The sequence below is a fragment of the Cynocephalus volans genome, chromosome 11 (assembly GCF_027409185.1).
Source record: "Cynocephalus volans isolate mCynVol1 chromosome 11, mCynVol1.pri, whole genome shotgun sequence".
NCBI lineage: Eukaryota > Metazoa > Chordata > Mammalia > Dermoptera > Cynocephalidae > Cynocephalus > Cynocephalus volans.
Window position 1 is genome coordinate 120,125,808 of NC_084470.1, and position 18,546 is coordinate 120,144,353.

General features: G+C 51.2%; 1 protein-coding gene across 1 annotated transcript; it reads left to right on the forward strand.

The window, feature by feature from the left end:
• The first annotated feature begins 234 nt into the window (after positions 1-234).
• KLHDC8A (kelch domain containing 8A) lies at positions 235-5,572 on the forward strand. The gene is made up of 5 exons (XM_063115186.1): positions 235-610; positions 2,938-3,102; positions 3,333-3,548; positions 4,321-4,422; positions 5,345-5,572. Exons 1-5 carry the CDS (start codon positions 235-237, stop codon positions 5,536-5,538), a joined length of 1,053 nt encoding a protein of 350 aa, XP_062971256.1. The 3' UTR covers positions 5,539-5,572.
• The last annotated feature ends 12,974 nt before the right edge of the window (positions 5,573-18,546 follow it).

Consider the following 18,546-nt stretch of genomic DNA (forward strand, 5'->3'; position numbering starts at 1 on the left):
GCCCGTGATTCGCCCGGCTCCTCCCGCAGGGCCAAGCGTGGACGCCGCCGGACCGCTGACACTCGAGGGCCGGTGAAGTGCCGAGCGGCGTCGGGCGGGAGCCAGATGGAGGCGGCGAGAAGGGACGCGGGAGCCGGCGAGGAGTAGCCCGCGGAAGCCCGGGCTCGCACCTGCCCTGGCGCCCTGGCGCTCCGCGGGCACCGGGGCGCGGCGGACGGGGCCCACGGGGCTGCCATGGAGGTGCCGAACGTCAAGGACTTCCAGTGGAAGCGCCTGGCGCCACTGCCCAGCAGTCGGGTCTACTGCTCCCTGCTGGAGACCGGGGGACAGGTCTATGCCATCGGGGGATGTGACGACAACGGCGTCCCCATGGACTGCTTCGAGGTCTACTCCCCCGAGGCCGACCAGTGGACCGCTCTGCCCCCGCTGCCCACAGCCCGGGCCGGAGTGGCTGTCACCGCCCTGGGGAAGCGGATCATGGTGATCGGGGGTGTGGGCACCAATCAGCTACCCCTGAAGGTCGTGGAGATGTACAACATCGATGAGGGCAAGTGGAAGAAGAGGAGCGTGCTGCGTGAGGCCGCCATGGGCATTTCTGTCACGGCCAAAGGCAAGTGGGGCCAGGGCTGAAGGTGGGCAGAGAGAAGCGGGTGGAGAGCCGCGGGGGAAACGGAAACCAACACTGATTTGGGGGCCCATTATCACATTCTTGATCCTGTTTGATCCTCACAATAGACACTGAAACTTGGGACCCACTGGCATTACTTTATAGATGGGACAACTGAGGCTCAGCAAGTGAAGTGTCTAGTAATTCCATCTGATGCCAGAACTACGCCCAACAAGCTGGGCAGGCTGCTGCCAGAGGGGAAAGCCAGAGGCGTGGGCTGTGAAGTTTAATGCTGTGTCTCTGCAGACTCCTGCATTCAGCAGAATGCCTCCCCTCCATCTGTCACATCCCATCCCCTGAAACCTGCCTTGCAGGTGCCACCACCTCCAGACACCTATTTGGGGTCCTGAGAATGTTCCCTCCATCGTTGTACCAGGCCCCACCCAGATGGCTTTGGAACCTGATGACAGGTCCCTCTTCCCAGTCTCAACCTCCTGCTCTGCCTCCCAATCTTAGAGATGCTACGCGAACACCAGAGTGTTCCTGAGGGTTGTACTCTGCAGCATCTTGCCCAGGGTCACCATGTTCTCAGGGCGTGCATGTGTGGACTACATAGTTTTACGATGATCATTTCATTCTCTCAAAGCCCCTCACTTTATTCTTTTTGGGCCTAGTACAGCCCAGAGTATAGAGGGGCTCCAAAAGCTCTTTTGCTAAAACACAAAAGGTTTTATAGGAAATAGTCCAATAGGAATTAGGAGACCCCAAGTTCAGACACACCTGACAGGTTTGCAGTGAAATGTGACCTTCCCTCTATCTCCTCTCCTTCCCTCCCTCTTCTGCTAAACCATCCTAGCTGCCTGTCAGGAAACAGTATTTACTGAGCACCTGCTCCATTCCCGGCACAGTGCTAGGCCCCAGGGAGAAAGGAAGGAGGCAGAAGATCTGGTCCCTGCCTTGGAGAACCTTGGTATGACCAATAAAGGTGACCAGAGAGGAACTCTCGTCCAGAATCCCTGAGGATAGGGTGACCAGTGGGGCTTCCATGACCTCCAGTAAGAAGGCCGGGAGGCCCATGGGGAACAAGGGAGAGAAAAAATACCCTTCATCCCCAGGCCTCAATAAACGGTGCTAAAGGATTAAGAATTAACATCTATTGAGTCCTTACCATTGGTGCTTTATATATATTAACCCCTTTGATCCTCACAACCTGTCCTATGGGATAAGTGCTATTATTTATCCTCATTTTAGAGAGAAGCAGTGTGTGGCCTAGAGAGGTTAAATCACTGGCCCCAGGTTACACAGCTAGTAAGTGATGATCCAGTCTGTGCTCTTAACTGTGTCATTAAGTGAGTTCAGTAGTTAGTTTAGGGGCTGGCCCATTAGCTCTGTTGGTTAGAACGCAGCCTTATAACACCAAGGTCACAGGTTCGGATCCCCGTACAGGCCAAAAAGAACAAAAACAAAAACAAATGTTTTAATAAGCATTCACATGCCTGTGTGCCAAGCATTGTACCAGATTCTGGGGCTACAGATTAACAGATTCTCAAGGACCTACAATCTATTGGAAGAAAGAAACAAAGACTATTTCAGTAATATGTGGCCAGTAGAGTAACGGAGATGCCCTCATTCAGGAGGCACTGAGCCGTAGTCTCGGCCCAGCCTTGCAGTTCAGGGACACCCAGGTGGATCTGAAAGGATGAGTAAGAATTGGGCACAAAGCAGTAGTGTGGAGTGGGTGGAGGGATTCCCTGGAGGAGGTGTTTCAGGTAACACAGGGATGGGAGGGGTGGATCTTGTATAAAGTGAATTCCTAGTTGTCAGGCCCCATCTCCTAGCTTCAGGCTGGGTTTAGACTTTTTTTTCCCCAGTAAAATTAGAAAGTTTAAGGAAGAAGTGTGCCTCCCTGCAATAACCCTAAAGAACAAGGTCTCTTAGAGCCAGAAACAGTGAGGGCCAGCTGCTGGTCCTCTTGGCTTCCCCTCTGGCTGTCCAGGAAGGAGGACAGTAGAGGGGACAAGACCTGCGAAGGGTTGTCCAGGCCTGGACTTCACCTCAGTCTTCCCCTGTGCAGGACTTAGTATTTTGGGCCTAGCCTAGGGCTGGATACCAAGGAAGGCAGTCCTACCATGGCTTCACAAAGACCCAGGCTCAGCTGTGGCAGAGACCTTGAATGGTGCCATCAACCACACTGACATAGATATGGCTCACTCTGGCAGAACAGTGGTTGGGAACTTGGCCTGGCCATGGTGGGTCATGGTGGTGATGGGTGGGCCTGTTTCATGGTGCCTGTGAGCTGAGCCAGGGGTGTGTGTGGCCTTTCTTCTTAGATTACCGAGTATACGCAGCAGGTGGGATGGGCCTGGACCTCCGTCCACACAACCACCTCCAACACTATGACATGCTCAAGGACATGTGGGTGTCGCTAGCACCGATGCCCACCCCAAGATATGCGGCCACCTCCTTCCTCCGAGGCTCCAAGATCTATGTGCTGGGTAAGGACAGGTTACCTGTTCCATATCTGTCCCTCCTTCCCTCCCTTGGGTCAGTCCCCGTGGGAAGCAGTGCCTATGCACTGAGTCTCTCCTTGGCACTGGGGGACAGTCATGCTGCCCACCGCACAGGGAGCTGCCTGTATGATAGAGCAACAGTCGGAAGAAGAAACCCAGTCCCTGTCTTCAGGGACTGCTCTTCTGCCCAACCTCCACCCTGTTCTGGCCTCCAGGGGGACGACAGTCCAAGTATGCGGTCAACGCCTTCGAGGTCTTTGACATTGAGACTCGCTCCTGGACCAAGTTCCCCAACATTCCCTGTAAGCGGGCCTTCTCCAGCTTTGTGACCCTGGACAACTGTTTATACAGCCTGGGAGGCCTGCGGCAGGGTCGGCTCTACCGGCAGCCCAAGTTCCTGAGGACGATGGACGTGTTTGACATGGAGCAGGGTGAGCTGGGTGCCAGCCCCTGGCCCTGGTCTCTCAGGGCTCCCCTGTGGAAGCTCTGGCTACCCACTTCCCTTATGGCTGATTCCCCCCCACCTTAACCCCGTCCCCACCATCTTCCCAGGGTCACTTACCCAATTGGGTGAGCCTCCCAGAAGTCTCAACACCCTTCTCCACCCAGGGCTACTCTTGGGATCAAATTATTTCATTTGTACAGGGTTCCTTTTGGCTTGGTTGGTTGTTTTTAACAAAGCCTTTTCTACATTGTCTCTTTTCTTATAATATCCAAGCAGGACCAGGTCAGGGAGGGATTTTTCCTACTTTTTACTGATGGAAAAACTGAAGGATCCTGACTGTTGTACTCAGTGCTTCTCTTAGTCTCCTCTCCAGCTTGGCCTGTGAGAACAGAACTGGAACAAGGTGATTCATTGCAGGGGATTTTGGTTCCCTAGATTGCAGCAAGCATGGGAGAGGGCAGAGGCCACAGAGAATGTCATTTCAAACAGCAGGAGGAGCTGTGTATGCCCTGAAAACAAATGGTAGATGGAGTGGAGATGCAGCCCTGGGTGAGAGCTATTTGGGACTCCATCTGTATTTTTTTTTTTTTTTTTTTTTTTTTGCGGCTGGCTGGTGCAGGGATCTGAACCCGTTACCTTGGGGTTAAAAGGCTGTGCTCTAACCAACTGAGCTAACCAGCCAGCCTCCGTTTGTATTTGGTGGGGGTGGTCAGCTTCTCATTCTTTCTGTATATCTCACCATTATCCACAACCTGTAGGGGGATGGCTGAAGATGGAACGCTCGTTCTTCCTCAAGAAGCAGCGGGCAGACTTTGTGGCAGGCTCTCTGAGTGGACGGGTCATAGTAGCCGGGGGACTGGGTAAGGATGGAACTTCCAGGCTGGAATGTATTGTGGTTCTGGTGCTCAGTGATCCTCGGCACTTCGCATGTGCAAGAGAGGATATGGCTTCTAGCACACCACCTGCCTACTGCTTTATTCCAAAAAATTCAAAACATTCCCTTCCTGCCAGCCTGGATTTTACCTGTGCATATATGGCCTCCAAATGTGGTCTTTCTGTCCTCTTACACAGTGGAAACTGAGGCCCAGAGGTAATAGCAACGTACTGATAACCATGCAGCACAGACCTGCTGAACACAGATCCCTGGAACCTATCTGGGAATGAGTGGAGCCAGAGAGTGGAGGGGATTAGCCTTGGTCCTCCTTCTCTGACCCATCTCTTCTCCTTGTATACCCAGGTTTTTCATGGAATAGGAAAGTAATCGGATCAAACAAATTGTTCTAATGCATTTGGGATTTGATGTATTACCCCTCCCAGAGATTACTGGCATTTTGGAGGAGGGAAGCCCAATATCATCAGGGAAGAGAGAGATGGGCGGTGGGGCTTCCAGGCACCCCAAGTTTACTCAGTGTGGACAAACTCCCACTTTACTCATGCATGAAAGCACCACGAGATCTAGACCATGTGGTTAGTCTTTTTAGTAAAAGGCAGGAGGGAGGCAGTAGTGCTCTAGAAACTTATGGTAAAAGCAAGGGGTGGGAAAAGAAAGCTAACTAAGGAGATGGAAAGACAGGAGAAAGGTAGGAGGGGCAAAGTGGCTGATTGACAAAAGCCACTGGCCCAGGACAGGGAAGAAGGAGCGATCCTGTAGCCAAGGAAGTTGAGGTTGCTTGGCTTCTGCTTGTGGGTTGCCGAGGGAGGGGGACTGCAGGTGGGGTGACTGTGGGGCATGGATTGGGGGCTGCACTCCTTTGTAAGGGCTGATTCCCTTGGTGCTTTCAGGGAACCAACCCACTGTCCTGGAGACGGCAGAAGCATTCCACCCGGCGAAGAACAAATGGGAGGTCCTCCCTGCCATGCCCACGCCCCGCTGTGCCTGCTCCAGCATTGTCGTCAAGAACTGTCTCCTGGCCGTGGGGGGCGTCAACCAGGGTCTGAGTGATGCGGTGGAAGCCCTGTGTGTCTCTGACTCCTAGCTGTCCCTGGGCCCAGCACCTTTGCCCTGGACTATATCACTCCACCCTTGACATAAGGAACAGTCTTGTCAAAGCAATTTGGGCTACTTCTTAGGATGCCAGTTCCTGTTAGCGGCCAGGGGGGCCAGGCCCTGAGGCTCTAAGTGACCTCCCTTCACCTCCAAGCCCTACCAATCCCAGAAAACTGTAAGAAGTGCAGACGATTCCATCAGCCCCAGGTTGGAGCTCAGCTGTCCTCTGGGGAGAGTCTCCATTTACTGCCCAGGCACCGAAAGGCACAGGAATATCTCCTACGTCTCCCCGCTGTGAGTCCCACCTCCCCCTATTTCCAGGAGGTAGGGCAGTTCTGACCCAGGGGATGAGCTGCTTTTGCTGTCTTTTCCCCAGCTCTGAACTAGTTTGAGGGTTTCTGGGAAGAAAAATGGAGAATGATTGGGGGGGGGTTCCCAAACCCCTTTCTTCTCCCTTGTTTTCTATCCCTTTTCCATTTGGCCATCAACTGTGGGCTTGCCCTAGACCTTGTCTGCTCAGCAAGACTTGGACTTCAAGCTAGAGGCAGCTGCCCTGGAGGGGAAGTCAAGCTCACGTGGACAGTCCAGGTCAGCAGCCTTGGCAGGAAGGACTCATTGCTCTTGGAGTCCTTGCTGGGCACGTGATGATGGGGAAGGAGCAGACCCCCGGCCCTGCGTCTGCTCCCCACATCTCTCCTTGTTCTGTTTTGCCTTCTGCCACCCCCTCCCCACCACAGGCCTGGCCCTTTTGTCATCGGAGGTACCCAGAGTGTTTCTGTGTGAAACCTTCTTATTTACACTGTGGCATCAAAATCCACAAAGGATGGATTAATTGCACTCTGGTTAATAGCAGCAGCACAATAATTAAAATCTATATTCCTATCTTCTCTGACACACTGATACAGGGATGGGGTGGAAGGGTGTCTTGATGGGTAGAGGGGACCCATGAAACGGTCCCTCTGGCATTCTCAGGCTAAATAGAGCCCCACGTGACCACCTACTCGTGGCTGTTTCCTCTGCAGAGTTCCACATTCTCACAACCACCACCAGCTGCCCCACTTCCAGAAAAACAGTGCATTTCCTTCTCTTGCACTGAGACTCCATGTATGTTTTAAAAAAAGGTTGCACTCATTCAGTCTTCTGCCTCAGGTTACTCCTTCTCATGTCTAGCCCCAGCTCATTGAGCTGAAGCTCATTTTTGTCTTACCCAAAGTAGGAAGGGAATTGCTCACTGACTTAAAAAAAACCTGGAGAATGTGCCTCTTTTTAGCTTATGTAGCACCTCTTTCTGATTCCCAGTTATTTTTAAAAGCTGTGCTGGCATTGGGAATACAAAAATGAGTATCATACTGTCCTGAAGGTTGTGGAGGAGTCAGGTAACACTCATCCTCACTTGATGGTATAATTATTTCTCATGAGGCAGGAACAGAAGAGGATCACCTATCTGGATCTGAGGGGTCAGAGGGAGCCCGCTGGCGTGAGGGTGGGGGTGACACCTTCAGCTGGATCTTCAAGGACAAGTGGAGCCTAGATCTTTAAGGGATATGAATATTCCTCCCTTTCTCTGTGTACCTGGGCTTTTTCCTTACTTGGGTCCCAGAAGGGCACTGCCACCTGCTGGCCCAGCATTTCCGTCTGACCAGGACTAGGAGGCATCCTGTGTCTGCTGGTGCCCCCTAGAGAGCAGGCTGGGGAGAGGCCTTCCCTATTGCTTCTGGATCCCCTATTTTGGTTCAGTTCCCTTCACTGATCTTTAGAAAAAGTGGGTGGCGGAGCTGCAGGTACTGTGAAGGATAGAACAGCATGCTAGGAGAGGCTGCTGCAAAGGCCAGCCCTGGTATGGTCTCCTCATTCCGCTTCCATTTCTGCACTGCTCCCTTCTCCCCTCCCCAATCCCCTTCCCCAAAAAGGTGTTTACAAACAGGAGTGCCTCCACCCTTTCCAAGAGGAAGCCACGCCTTATTGTAGAGGGTGTCTTTCTAAGGGCACAAAATGGCCCCATATCCTTGGATGGGACTGAGCCATTTTTAAATGGTTGGAACCTTAGGGGTACCAGCCAGCTCTGAAAGATTGAATTAGCTACTGGAACCTGTGAAGGCAGCTCAGGGCTGGAGCTGGTATCTGCTGAGGACTTGACTCTTGGAAGTCCATTCTGGGAAGATTTTGGGGGTGCCTCACTGAGGAGTGAGGGAAAAACAGAATGTCAATTAAAGCACATGGTGCTGCGGTAGCAGCACAGGGCCTGGGGTCGGATGGCCTAGCTCTAGGCCTCACTCCCCCACCCCCAGCAGCTTTCCCATCACCCTCCCACTGTGGGAAGGCCCCTCACCTTTGTTTTCATTTCCCAGACTATAAAATGAGAGCAAAGATATTGCCATCTCCTTCAATCCTCAGATCAGCTCTGAGGCAGGTGGTAGCCTCTCATTTTGCAGATGAGAAAACGGAGGCTCGAAGAGGTTCCACAACTTGTCCAGGGTCACAAGCTAGAGACTGAGCCAGGTCTGATTCCAAAACTTGTGACCACGACACTGCATTGCCTTAGTGAAACAGCACATAGGAAAGGCAAGATCAACTGCACCTTACTATGTAAACGGCTCAAAACGTTAAACCCAGAAGGACAGAGACTGTTTCCCAGGGAGTGGATGTGAGGATTAGCAGGGAAAGGCTGGGAAGGGCTCTCTAATGTGAAATGAGCATGGAATATTTCTAAATTTATATGCCAGGGAAAGTTCTCTTCCAATTTTTTCATTCCATTGGCTATTCCAAACCGTTGTTTAACATTTACCACCTGTGACATGCCTGGCTTGTTGTTGGACTTCGGTTTCCTGTCCTCCAGCAATTGTGGTCTTGGGAAGACAGGGGATCAAGAATGCAGTTATTATTTGATCGGTGTCAGCCTTTGCTAATGCAACCCAGAGGTGCCCCACCCAGAGTGGCTGCAGAGAGCTGAGACCCACTGGGAGGGGTCAGAGCGGGTTTCTGGAAATTAAATCTCAACTGCACTTTGAAAGAAGAAGGAGACCAGCCAGGCAGAGGAGGATAATTTCAGGCTTTGAAGCTAGAGAGACGGGTTCAAATCATGGTTGTTCTGTACTAACTGATCTTGGCTACGTTGCTTAACCTCTCTGAGTTTCCTTACCTGTAAAATGAGCAAAATAAGGTCTCAGTATGAGGTGAAGAACTGCCTACTGTACTATGTGTAAAGTGCTTTGCGCATGCTCAGTGAGGGGCTGCAGTTATTTTCATTGGTGTTGAGGGAGAGGGAGAGGTGTTCTCAAGGCCACCGAGGGGAACATGGGGGGAGGAGGGGCTGGAAATGCAGGCAGGCAGGTCAAGAAAGGCCTTACAAGCCTTGCTAAGGAGTCTGGACTTTAAGCATATAGGAAATTGGGAGAAAATTAAGAGTTTTAAGTGCAGAAGCAGCATGCTCAGATTTGTTCCTCTGTAGTATGGGACATTCTGAGTTCCTCTTCCGAGGAAAATGAAGTGAAACCACTAAAGCATCCTCTAAGATCAGAGAGAACCCCAACTAGGATTGGAGTCCTGGTACAATGAGCGTGCCAAGCTTCCCAGCCCTTCTCTGGAGGAGGGTCCATCTGCTGGGCCATCAGGCAGTGCCAGGAGGCTCAGACCGCAGGAGGGTGGACTAGGCCACGCCCTCCATCACCTCATCTCCTCCAGGACTTCTTTCTAAGGATCTTGATCTCTTGCATTTGCGTTGGGCTTTATGTCCCGCAGAGCTCCTGCACAGGAGGTGGCATGGGCTTGACCTTTTGCATCCCTTATTTTATAGAAGAAGAAACTGAGAACCGGGAACCCTGTGACTAACCTAGGTGCACAGCTAATAAGTGGTAGGAGTGGAAATCTAACCCCGATTGGTGTGCAACCCCCTCCCCCCTGCCCCAGCACTGCTCTCTGAGCCCTGCGGTGAGAGGATCAGAAAGGGGAGTCAGTGTAGCCATCCATATCCCCTTGTGACCTCCAGAACAGGCCCAAAGCCTTGAGCTCAAAGCCTCCAGTTCAAAAGAACTTGAGTTGTGAGCAGAAGCTTCATGTCAGGATGAATGGTTACAGGAGTGACGGGGCAAGGCTGGACCCAGGCATGAGCTGAAGGGTGGGCACACACAAAGACCCAGGTGAGTTGCACGGATGGAGGTTACCATGTGTATTAACTTCAAAATACCAAAAATTAGGTGGCTTAATACAACAGAAATCTATTGTCCCATGATTCTGGAGGCTGGAAGTCTGAAGTCGAGGTGTCAGAAGAGCCATGCTCTCTCTGGGGGCTCTGGGGGTGGTGGTGGGGGTGGGGAGGACAGGATCCTTCCTTGCTTCTTCCTAGATCCTGGTGGTCCCTGGCAATCCTTGGCACTCCTTGGCTTGTGGCTGCATAACTCCAGTCTCTGCCTCTGTCTTCACATGGCCTTCTGCCCTGTGTGTCAGTGTCCAAATTTCTCTCATCTTGTAAGCACACCAGTCATTGGATTATAGGGCCCACAATAATCCAATATGACCACATTTAAACTTGATCACATCTGCCAAGATTCTATTTCCAAATAAAGTCATATTCACAAGTCCCAGGGGTTAGGACTTCAACATATCTTTGTAGGGGACACAATTCAACTCGCAATACCGCGTGATGGATGAATGAAGAGCAAGAGACCCCTGAGCATGAAGCTACTCTGGGAAGGATCCTGGAGGAGCCCACTGTTGTCACTGGGCCTCGAGGGAAGGGAGACTTGGGGTGCCAAAGTGCACACAGTGAGAGAGCTTTTGGGGGAGTGGTGCAAAAAGAAGTTAGAAAGCAAGTTAGCATCTGTGCAGCCCTCGCTTGAGTGGGGGGGTCCATGCCTCGAGAGGAAGGGTTTGGGGCAGGTGGACATGAGAATGATGCGCTTGTTCTGGCTGTGCCTCTCAGCCCTCATCCCTCCCCACCCGCAGGGCAGCCAGCCACAGAGGAGGGGAGAGGATCCCTGGGGACAGGGGAGGAGCCAGCCACAAGGGCAAAATGTCTTATTGTCCTGAGTTAACTTCATTCAGAGTTTGTTTTCTCTCCCATGGTATGATCCTCCTTATTTTAATGGTATGAACTATGGGCTGTTTTCCCAAATATTCCAGTTCATTTGAGTTCCCCAGGCAGGTGTGTACCCAGTTCAAAGAACCCCCAGGGCCCTGTTCCTGATGCCATGAAGCAGAGCATGCAGGGCCCACCGTCCACAGCCCAGAGGACACAGTGTGTGTCTTCCCAAGGGTGAGCTCTTCGGAGGTCATGTGCGGCTGCTGTGTCATACCAGGTGAGCTTTGTATGACTCCACCGAGCACAACCTGGGCCAGCCTGCCCCAAAACTCGCATGCTCACACACGCACCTGCACACACATACGCCACACTCTCCCTTCTTCCTCTGTCTCATGTGCGCATACTCATTCATGCTCACACACACGCACTTCTCACACACACTCGCAGACACATCTCCCACGCCCATTCACCCCTCACTTTTATACAGACACAGCCACACACCCTTGTACACACCTGTTCACGCACATACTTTTGCTCTTACTCACGCTCACACACATGCATGCACACTCAGCATAGACACCCAGGCTCAGAATCCCGTGCGGTCCTTACCACTGCAGCATCATCTGTTTCTTTGGGTTGTTGGCTCTGCAGCTCCCGCCCTCCAGAACCCTGTGCCGCAGTTTGTCATGATGTCTAGAGGGACCTCTTGCACCCTCGTAAAAACTTGGATCAGTCTGTTTCATAGGAGAGGAAACCAAGACCCCAAGGAGTCCAGTCACTTCCACAAGAACTCCTGAGCTTGAGAGGGATCCTGGTCCTTCTGACGTCCCTTCACAATTTTGGCACCTAGTTTATGCCTGGCACAGACCCAGCACTTGATAAACATGTGTTGAGTAAATGAATGGATGCCTCCCTGAGGGGAAAGACCCAGTGCCCCAGCCCGATTCCTAATTTAGCCAGACTGGACTCTCCTGGCTCTGGAGACAGTTTCTTTTTTTTCATGGAAAACCTTCCAGCCACCTCCCTCTCCAAAAAGGAAATAGTTGGCAGATGACTCAGAGGGTCTGTGAGGTGAGGGGCTGGAGGCCAGACAAGTGTCTGAACACTTGGTGACACTTCTCAGTTGACAGGTTTTCTGGGTGTTTGGGGAAGAAATCTGTCCTCCTCCCCTCAGCATGCCTGCGCTGAGCAGAAGAACTGCAGGCTGGCAGCTGGTGGCCTTCTGGCCTGCCAGGGCTCTAACTGGGCTGTTGGGGCTGTGCCAGCAGGACTGGGATACCTACGGTCCCACTCACCATCTCCAGGAGATGACCCATCCTGCCCTCCTTGCTTGAAGGACGAGACAAGGACTTTGGGGCACCCTGCTTGCCATTCAGCAGAAAATGGGCCTTGGACCTAATCTCAGCCTAGCAATTCATAGTCTCAGAAACAAACCTTTATAAGGGCACAGAAACCTACAAATCCCTTTCCCAACCTCCCGCACTCCAGATCCAGGGTCCCCACCTGTATAAGGGGGCTGGAATGGTCTTACTTCACCTCAGGACCTCGCTTCTAGCACCGCTGGGCAGCTGGCTCTACCCTGGCTCACAAGTGACTTCATCTCCTCTCTTCTGTCCCTCACATGGCCACCAGCTTAGTCCAGACCCTCGTCATCTCACATGAAGACAACTTTAGTAGCTTTCCCACTCTGGTTCCCCCACCTCAGGCTCTCCAGCCCACCCCCCACATGGCTGCTAGATTCCCTCTGCCCTTTCAGAAATCTTTCTTGTCCACGGATCTGACTACATCCTTATGGAGCGTCAATATCCTCCCACAGCTTCCCTGCATGAAAGTCAAAAACTAAAGAGTCTGGAGACAGCACCAGCTTTGAGGGGACTCTTTACGATGCCCCCTTCTCCTCTGAGCTCCTCTACGGCCTTTGGCTGACACAAGGAGCCAGATCCAGAAAATAAGCTGTATTTCCAATCCCCCTGCTTGGAGATTGGGTTCCCTCTCCCCTTTGTCATGGGCTCTAACAGGAGTGACCAGTCAGAATTGGGCTTTTCATGAGTTGTGGGTGACAACCAGCTAATGAATCCAGCCTTGTAATAGCAGCCATTCAGCACCAGATCGTGCTGGTGTCATTCGGGGTCAAAAGAAATACTGGATCCGTCTTCCCTTACCAAGAGCCAGGAGCTGGTGACCCGGCTAAAGAATGTGCTTTGCTTGGGGTTTACATTCCAGGATCAGCTTGGGAGACCAAGGACTCAGGTTGCCAGCAGGAGCCAGGTACAGGGCAGGGAGGCGGCACTGGGTAGACTATTCTCCCACGTCCCTCCTGGGCACACCTCCCACGCCTTGCCCTGTCTGGTCAATCCTGAGCCTCCCTGAGGAAGAAGACACTCACCCTCTCCATGGAGCAGCATTAAAATGGAGTGTGAAGTGGCCAGGCCCTGAGCCACAGTACCCACCACCATAAAGCCCCACCTGCTGGGGAACCTTTAATAGTCTACAAAGCGCGTCCAAATTCAGGATCTCCTTTGACCAATTAGGAACTGAGGCCTAGGAGGACTGAATCATCTGCCTTAGGTCATGTGGCTAGCAAGCTACGTATAGAACCCCATCCCCTGACTTCCAGTCTGAGGATCACTCTACCCCCTACCTCACCTGCATCAACAGCCTCTGCACCCTATGATCGAATCCCAGGCCCCGACTTCACGGAGTCAGTGGACAATCAGTAAAATAGTGGAAGTGAAAGTGCTGACACCTGTAGAGATGGGGGGTTATTTTTATTTACTCATACCTCATCTCAATCCATCAAGAATCTCAGGTGGCGACATAACATCCATCAAGGATCCATCAGGATCTCAGGCAATGACATAACAGGGTTAGTTGGTGGAAAGTACATGGAAAGTCTAGGGACCCAATGGAGGAATCCCATGAAACCTTTTACCCCAGTCATAAGTATAGCACCCCCCCACACATGTATTTTTCCCAGCCTCGCAGCAATGAGAGTTATACAACCTCAGAGATCAGAAAAAGGACACAGGAGACAGGCAGAAAAAGAAGAAGAATTTTTTATTTTGCCAATAACAATGGAGTAAGGAGACCCTTTCCAAAGCACTAACCAGGAACTCTAGACTTTAAATGTGCACAAATATCCACCACTCTGCCTCTGCTCTCAGAACACCCTTGTCTGGCATTAAAAACCAGCAATGAGAGTGTTCCTCCCTCCCTCCCAGCACAGAGCTCCAGCCTTGGGCAGAGCTCTGAGCGTATCTTAACTGTCCTCTGTCCCAGATCACATCAGCTGGATCTTGGAGCATCTGATAAGCCCCTTGCTGTCACAGCGCCCCCCCCACACACACTTGAGTCTCTGCCAGAATTGTGGGAGGGGTCTGGGGAGGACCAGAGCCCAGTAAAACCCTAAACAGATGGATAGGAAACCACCAACCTGACAATTCCACATCCTATTTCATTCCACAGCAAGCCCATGAGGTAGTTATAGGACATATTTCAGATGAGCAAACTATGACCTAGAGCAGCTCAGTCTACTTGAGACTTTGGGTCAATCAGGGATCCTCTCCAAGCCAAAGTATGTTGGCAAAGAGTGCTGTTTCTGGAACCAGATTCCCTGGGGTCCAATCTGGCTCCACCACTTGTCAGCTTTGTGACCCTGCATGGGCAGTTACTTAATTTCTCGGTCTCAATGTCCTTATCTGTACAATGGGGATAATCATATGCTAGTAACTGCTTCACAGAGTCGTGGCAAGGATTGAATTTATTAATACAAGTGATCTAAGGAACCGCGGCTAACACATAACGTGTTTGTTGTGTAAAAGAGAATGATTCTTATCCACGGAATTGCAGGATGATGAGCTATGGTCACTGTCAATCAGTGGCTTTATTCTGGCTCAGGGGTTGGAGGGACATTCTCAAAGCTGAACCTTGAAGGGTGGGTGGGATTTGGATAACCTGTGAGGAAAGGCTTTGGGGATGGAGGTGAGGAAATGAGATATTGAGAGTGTGGTAGGGCTGCAGTGAGGAGAGAAGGACCTGGAGCCCAGCTTGCCAGACTCCTGAGCCAAAAACACCATGCCAGCTGCAGGTGAGAGAGGGAATGGGGCACCTAAATGTCCAGTAGTAGAGAATCAGTCACCAGGTGGGCAAAAGAAGGCAAGTGACAGTGATTTCTAGTTTATCCTTGCTTAGATAATGCAGGGAACTCACAGTTGATCTGAAATCAACTCTCAGAGTTGATTTATCCAAATCCCTTTTAATAAATAAGGAAACACCCCCAAAAGAGAAAGTCCTTGACCACGGCCACTGTGTGGGTTAGTCGTAGAAGTGGAGCTAGATCCCAGGACTCCTGACTCCTGTCCCTCTGTGCATGCTCTCCCTGCCGCTCCAGGCAGGAGACTGGGCAAACTCTCTGGCTTGGGGAGAAGAGACAGCTTCTCCTTCTGTCACATCCCCTTCCCAGGCATGGCCTGTGGATAACATTCAATTTCTTATTGTAATTGAGAGATTGAGGACTGTTGTCAGTGTTTGCAGCACAAAATTCTCTAAATTGCTGGTAAGACTTACTAGAATTTAGATTGTTAGCAGCTCACAAGTTCCTTCTTGTATTTTTGGAGCCCATTTGGGCATTTCAAGGCAATGTAATAGTTAGGGGAACAAGCCATGATGCTGGATGACAGTGTGTGCTTCACAGCTCTGCTACTTTCCAGCTGGGCGGTCTTGGATGTAACACTGTATCTAAGCTGCTGACAACCAGGCCTGGCTCAATAGATGTTAAATAGTATTATACCTCTTATTGCAGTTGATCAGTACATATTTGTTGAATGAATGAATGAACTCATTGGAATGGCTCATTGGAGGAACAAATGGCCTAAATAGACTCCCACTTGTCACAGTTTGGGGCATCCCATAAAACTTGTTAGGCTTAGTTTGGTCAGAAGAGGGCAGCTTTGAGCCAGGCAACCCAATGTGCCAAAGACTACCAGGATTTATGTCCTTCTCTTTGGATTTACAATTCTGTCTTCAAGGGCCAATTCTAACATGTGGGTTCGTATCCAGGCAGTTCCATCATCCCCTGCGGAGGGAAGGTCAACACCTTCAAGGCCATATGGTCCACCACCAGGGGAGGGGTGTGTGACCGAGGGCTATAACTCATCCCTTGAGCTCTGGGGAAATGCAGTGTGATGGCTGAGGTCTCTGGAAATGGGTGGAGGGCTTAGCTCTCCATCCTGCTGCAGCCTTTTCCCAGAGGGGGTGAAAAAAGGAGGGGCTCTGGCATCCATACTAAAACAGTTTCAAGACAGGAGATGCTCTAGGTCCCAGAAAGGCCCCTACCTGTAGATCATCCGATATAGAGCATGCTCTTCGACAGCCCTTCTCTCCTCTCCTTATCCCTTCCATACTCTAAATATCTCTTTCCCTTTCTCCCATCCCCAAGGCCTGTCCTCACAGATTATCCAAATCCCACTCATCCTTCAAGGCTCAACTTTGAGGCTGCCCCTCCAAACCCTGAGCCAGAATAAACCCATCCATAGCACTTTACACCACTCTTGAGGGACTTATTACTTTCTGCCTTGGATATGGTGAATTGTATATTTATCTTATTTTCCTTACTAAATGGTAAACTCCCTGAAAGCAGGGAACTAATTCTTAGTCACTCCTCAAAGCCCATCTTAGATATATCTGGATACCCATCCCCACCCCCTCCTCACCTCCAAAGCATGGCTTTGGTGCCCCTCCTTTGTGCTCCTGCCTGCACCCTACACCGAGCAGGACATATCACAGCAGTCCTCACCCAGAGCTACTTTCAAATCCACTTTTACTAGTCTAGACACCACCCTCAGACATGCACAAAGACTGTGAAGTGTGTAAAGACAGGGACAGATGCTTGTTCCCAAGTGTTTTCCTAGTGTGGCACATAGTAGGCCCAATGAATGGTTTTTTCCAGGAGCTCTTCAGACATAGATCAGAGATTGGGGGCAGGGGGTGGTGGTGGAGGGTAGCCTTCCCCCTCCCAGGACTGGGTGGGGGAGCAGGCAGGATTGAGAGTGGCTCAGCTCAGCCCACACATCTGAGCACATGACCCAGGAATTCCCCGATATCCGCCGACAGACAGCCGAACATTCTTTTCCGGCCACTGCTCTGCTCCCGACCAGATCTCCCTTTAAGGAATTTGAGAGTCAAGTTTCAGCAGTTAAGACCATTTCCAAGTCCCTTGCTGCCCAGCTCTGTGTCTGTTCACCTCCTTTGCCTGCCTGCTGTAGACAGGAAGCAGCCAGGCCCGCATATCACTAAAGCCCCATCCTTCAGCTCCTGTGGGCTGCCAGGTGCAGCCTGGCTGTAACAGGGAAGATCTCTTTTCTCTGGGGTTTTTGGTCATCCATGGCTTGCCACCTACGTGGGGATTCAGATTGTAGTCAAAGGAAGCCGAAGTTGGGGTGGGAAGCGCTGAGAGGTCACAGACAATGTGCCCCCACTGCTACCACCAGTTTAGCTGGTAATGGAGGGAGATCAGTCACATGGAGGTACTTTCACTTTAGTCTTTGGATTCCATTGTGCATCCATTCCTTAGGTCCATAAGCATCTTTTGAGCACCATTATGTACTGAGCAGTGCACTAGGTGTTGGGGATACCTGGAAACATTCATGGGAGTCTAGATTAAGCTTCAAAGGGAATCTTGGGCTTGTCTATATAATTCTTTCATCTCATACAATTCTTTTATCTTACTTCCAATGAAATGTTGATTCAGCTGGCTAATTGCCACATGTCCTGCTGGTCTTAGCTTAAAAACACCTGTCTTCAGGAAGGTGCCCCTGACCAGTTTCCTCCCATCTGGGCTAGGGGCTCCCTCCTGTTATACATCCTGAGGGCATTCTGTTCTCCCCCCATCATGGACACTTCTCCCTCTGTATGGGATTTTCTTATTTCTAACTAGACTGAGAATTCTCTGAAGGCAGAGACTGTGTTCATTTGTCACTATTATATCCTCAGGCTCAGCACCTAGTGGGCACCAGTATTTGTAGAATGAATGAAGTGATTGGTAGAAGGCACAGAATGGTTAATATCAGAGTCAGGACTACAACTCAGGTCTCCCAGCACTTAGCCCTGTGTTCACTCTTACATTACTCATGCTTCGTTTTGAGAGTCCTAATCCATCTGGATGGGCCCCTAGGAATGAACACACATCTCAGGGAGGAAAGGAAACAGCAGGTCAGGGGAACTGTCTGTGGGGCCTCATTCTATTTTCACAGATAACCCAGAGCAAAAGGGGGGGCTGGTAGAGGGAAGAATGCTCAACTAGCTACCACCTCCTGTAGCCCTCCAGATCTTGGGGAGGGTTTCCTGCATAAGGTGGATCCTCTCCAACCACAAAAGAGACAGACAGCTCCATGGAGGGATGGGGACAGCCGTTCATGACTCACACTAGAATGGATCAAAGGGTCAGTGGAAGTAGGAAAGTGAGCAGACACTAAATAAAAAATTCAGCCACTGGGGATCTAGTCCTTGATTCTCAACATGTCCTGAATATACAACTAAAGGCATCCTCCTCCTTGGGGGGCTGAGGGGGAAGGCTATCTGCCCCGCAGAGCTGGAATCCAGTTAGGGCCCTAAATCTGCTTGCAGGAAGGATTTCTCTCAGGGGAGGGAAGGAAGACCTGAAGTCCCCCATTCTCCTCCGCAGGGACCAGGGTCTGAATTACAGTTCCGCTGCTCTCTCACCAGCCGTGTGGCCTCAGACGGAACACTCACTTCACAGGACTGGGTTATCGAGAAGTCTAAAGGGGAATGTTCCTTTCTTCCCATGTCGAGGGTGGAAGAGAGCCTGTGGATGTTCTCTTTCCACTCTAGATGAGCACGTGGCATGGGGATTCTCGACCTAGTGCTCCAGGCCTCAAACACCATGACCTACCACCAGTACTCCCGGCTCCAAAATCATGGAGGGGAAAACCTTGGGTGGGGCAGCTATTTACAGATTTAGGG

What these genes read in the sequence shown, in the direction of transcription:
- KLHDC8A (XM_063115186.1), top strand. Translation starts at nt 235, where the DNA reads ATGGAGGTGCCGAACGTCAAGGACTTCCAGTGGAAGCGCCTGGCGCCA. An exon ending in CTCCAAGATCTATGTGCTGG is followed by an intron (nt 3,103 to 3,332) that starts GTAAGGACAGGT and finishes TCTGGCCTCCAG; the next exon opens with GGGGACGACAGTCCAAGTAT. An exon ending in CGTGTTTGACATGGAGCAGG is followed by an intron (nt 3,549 to 4,320) that starts GTGAGCTGGGTG and finishes CACAACCTGTAG; the next exon opens with GGGGATGGCTGAAGATGGAA.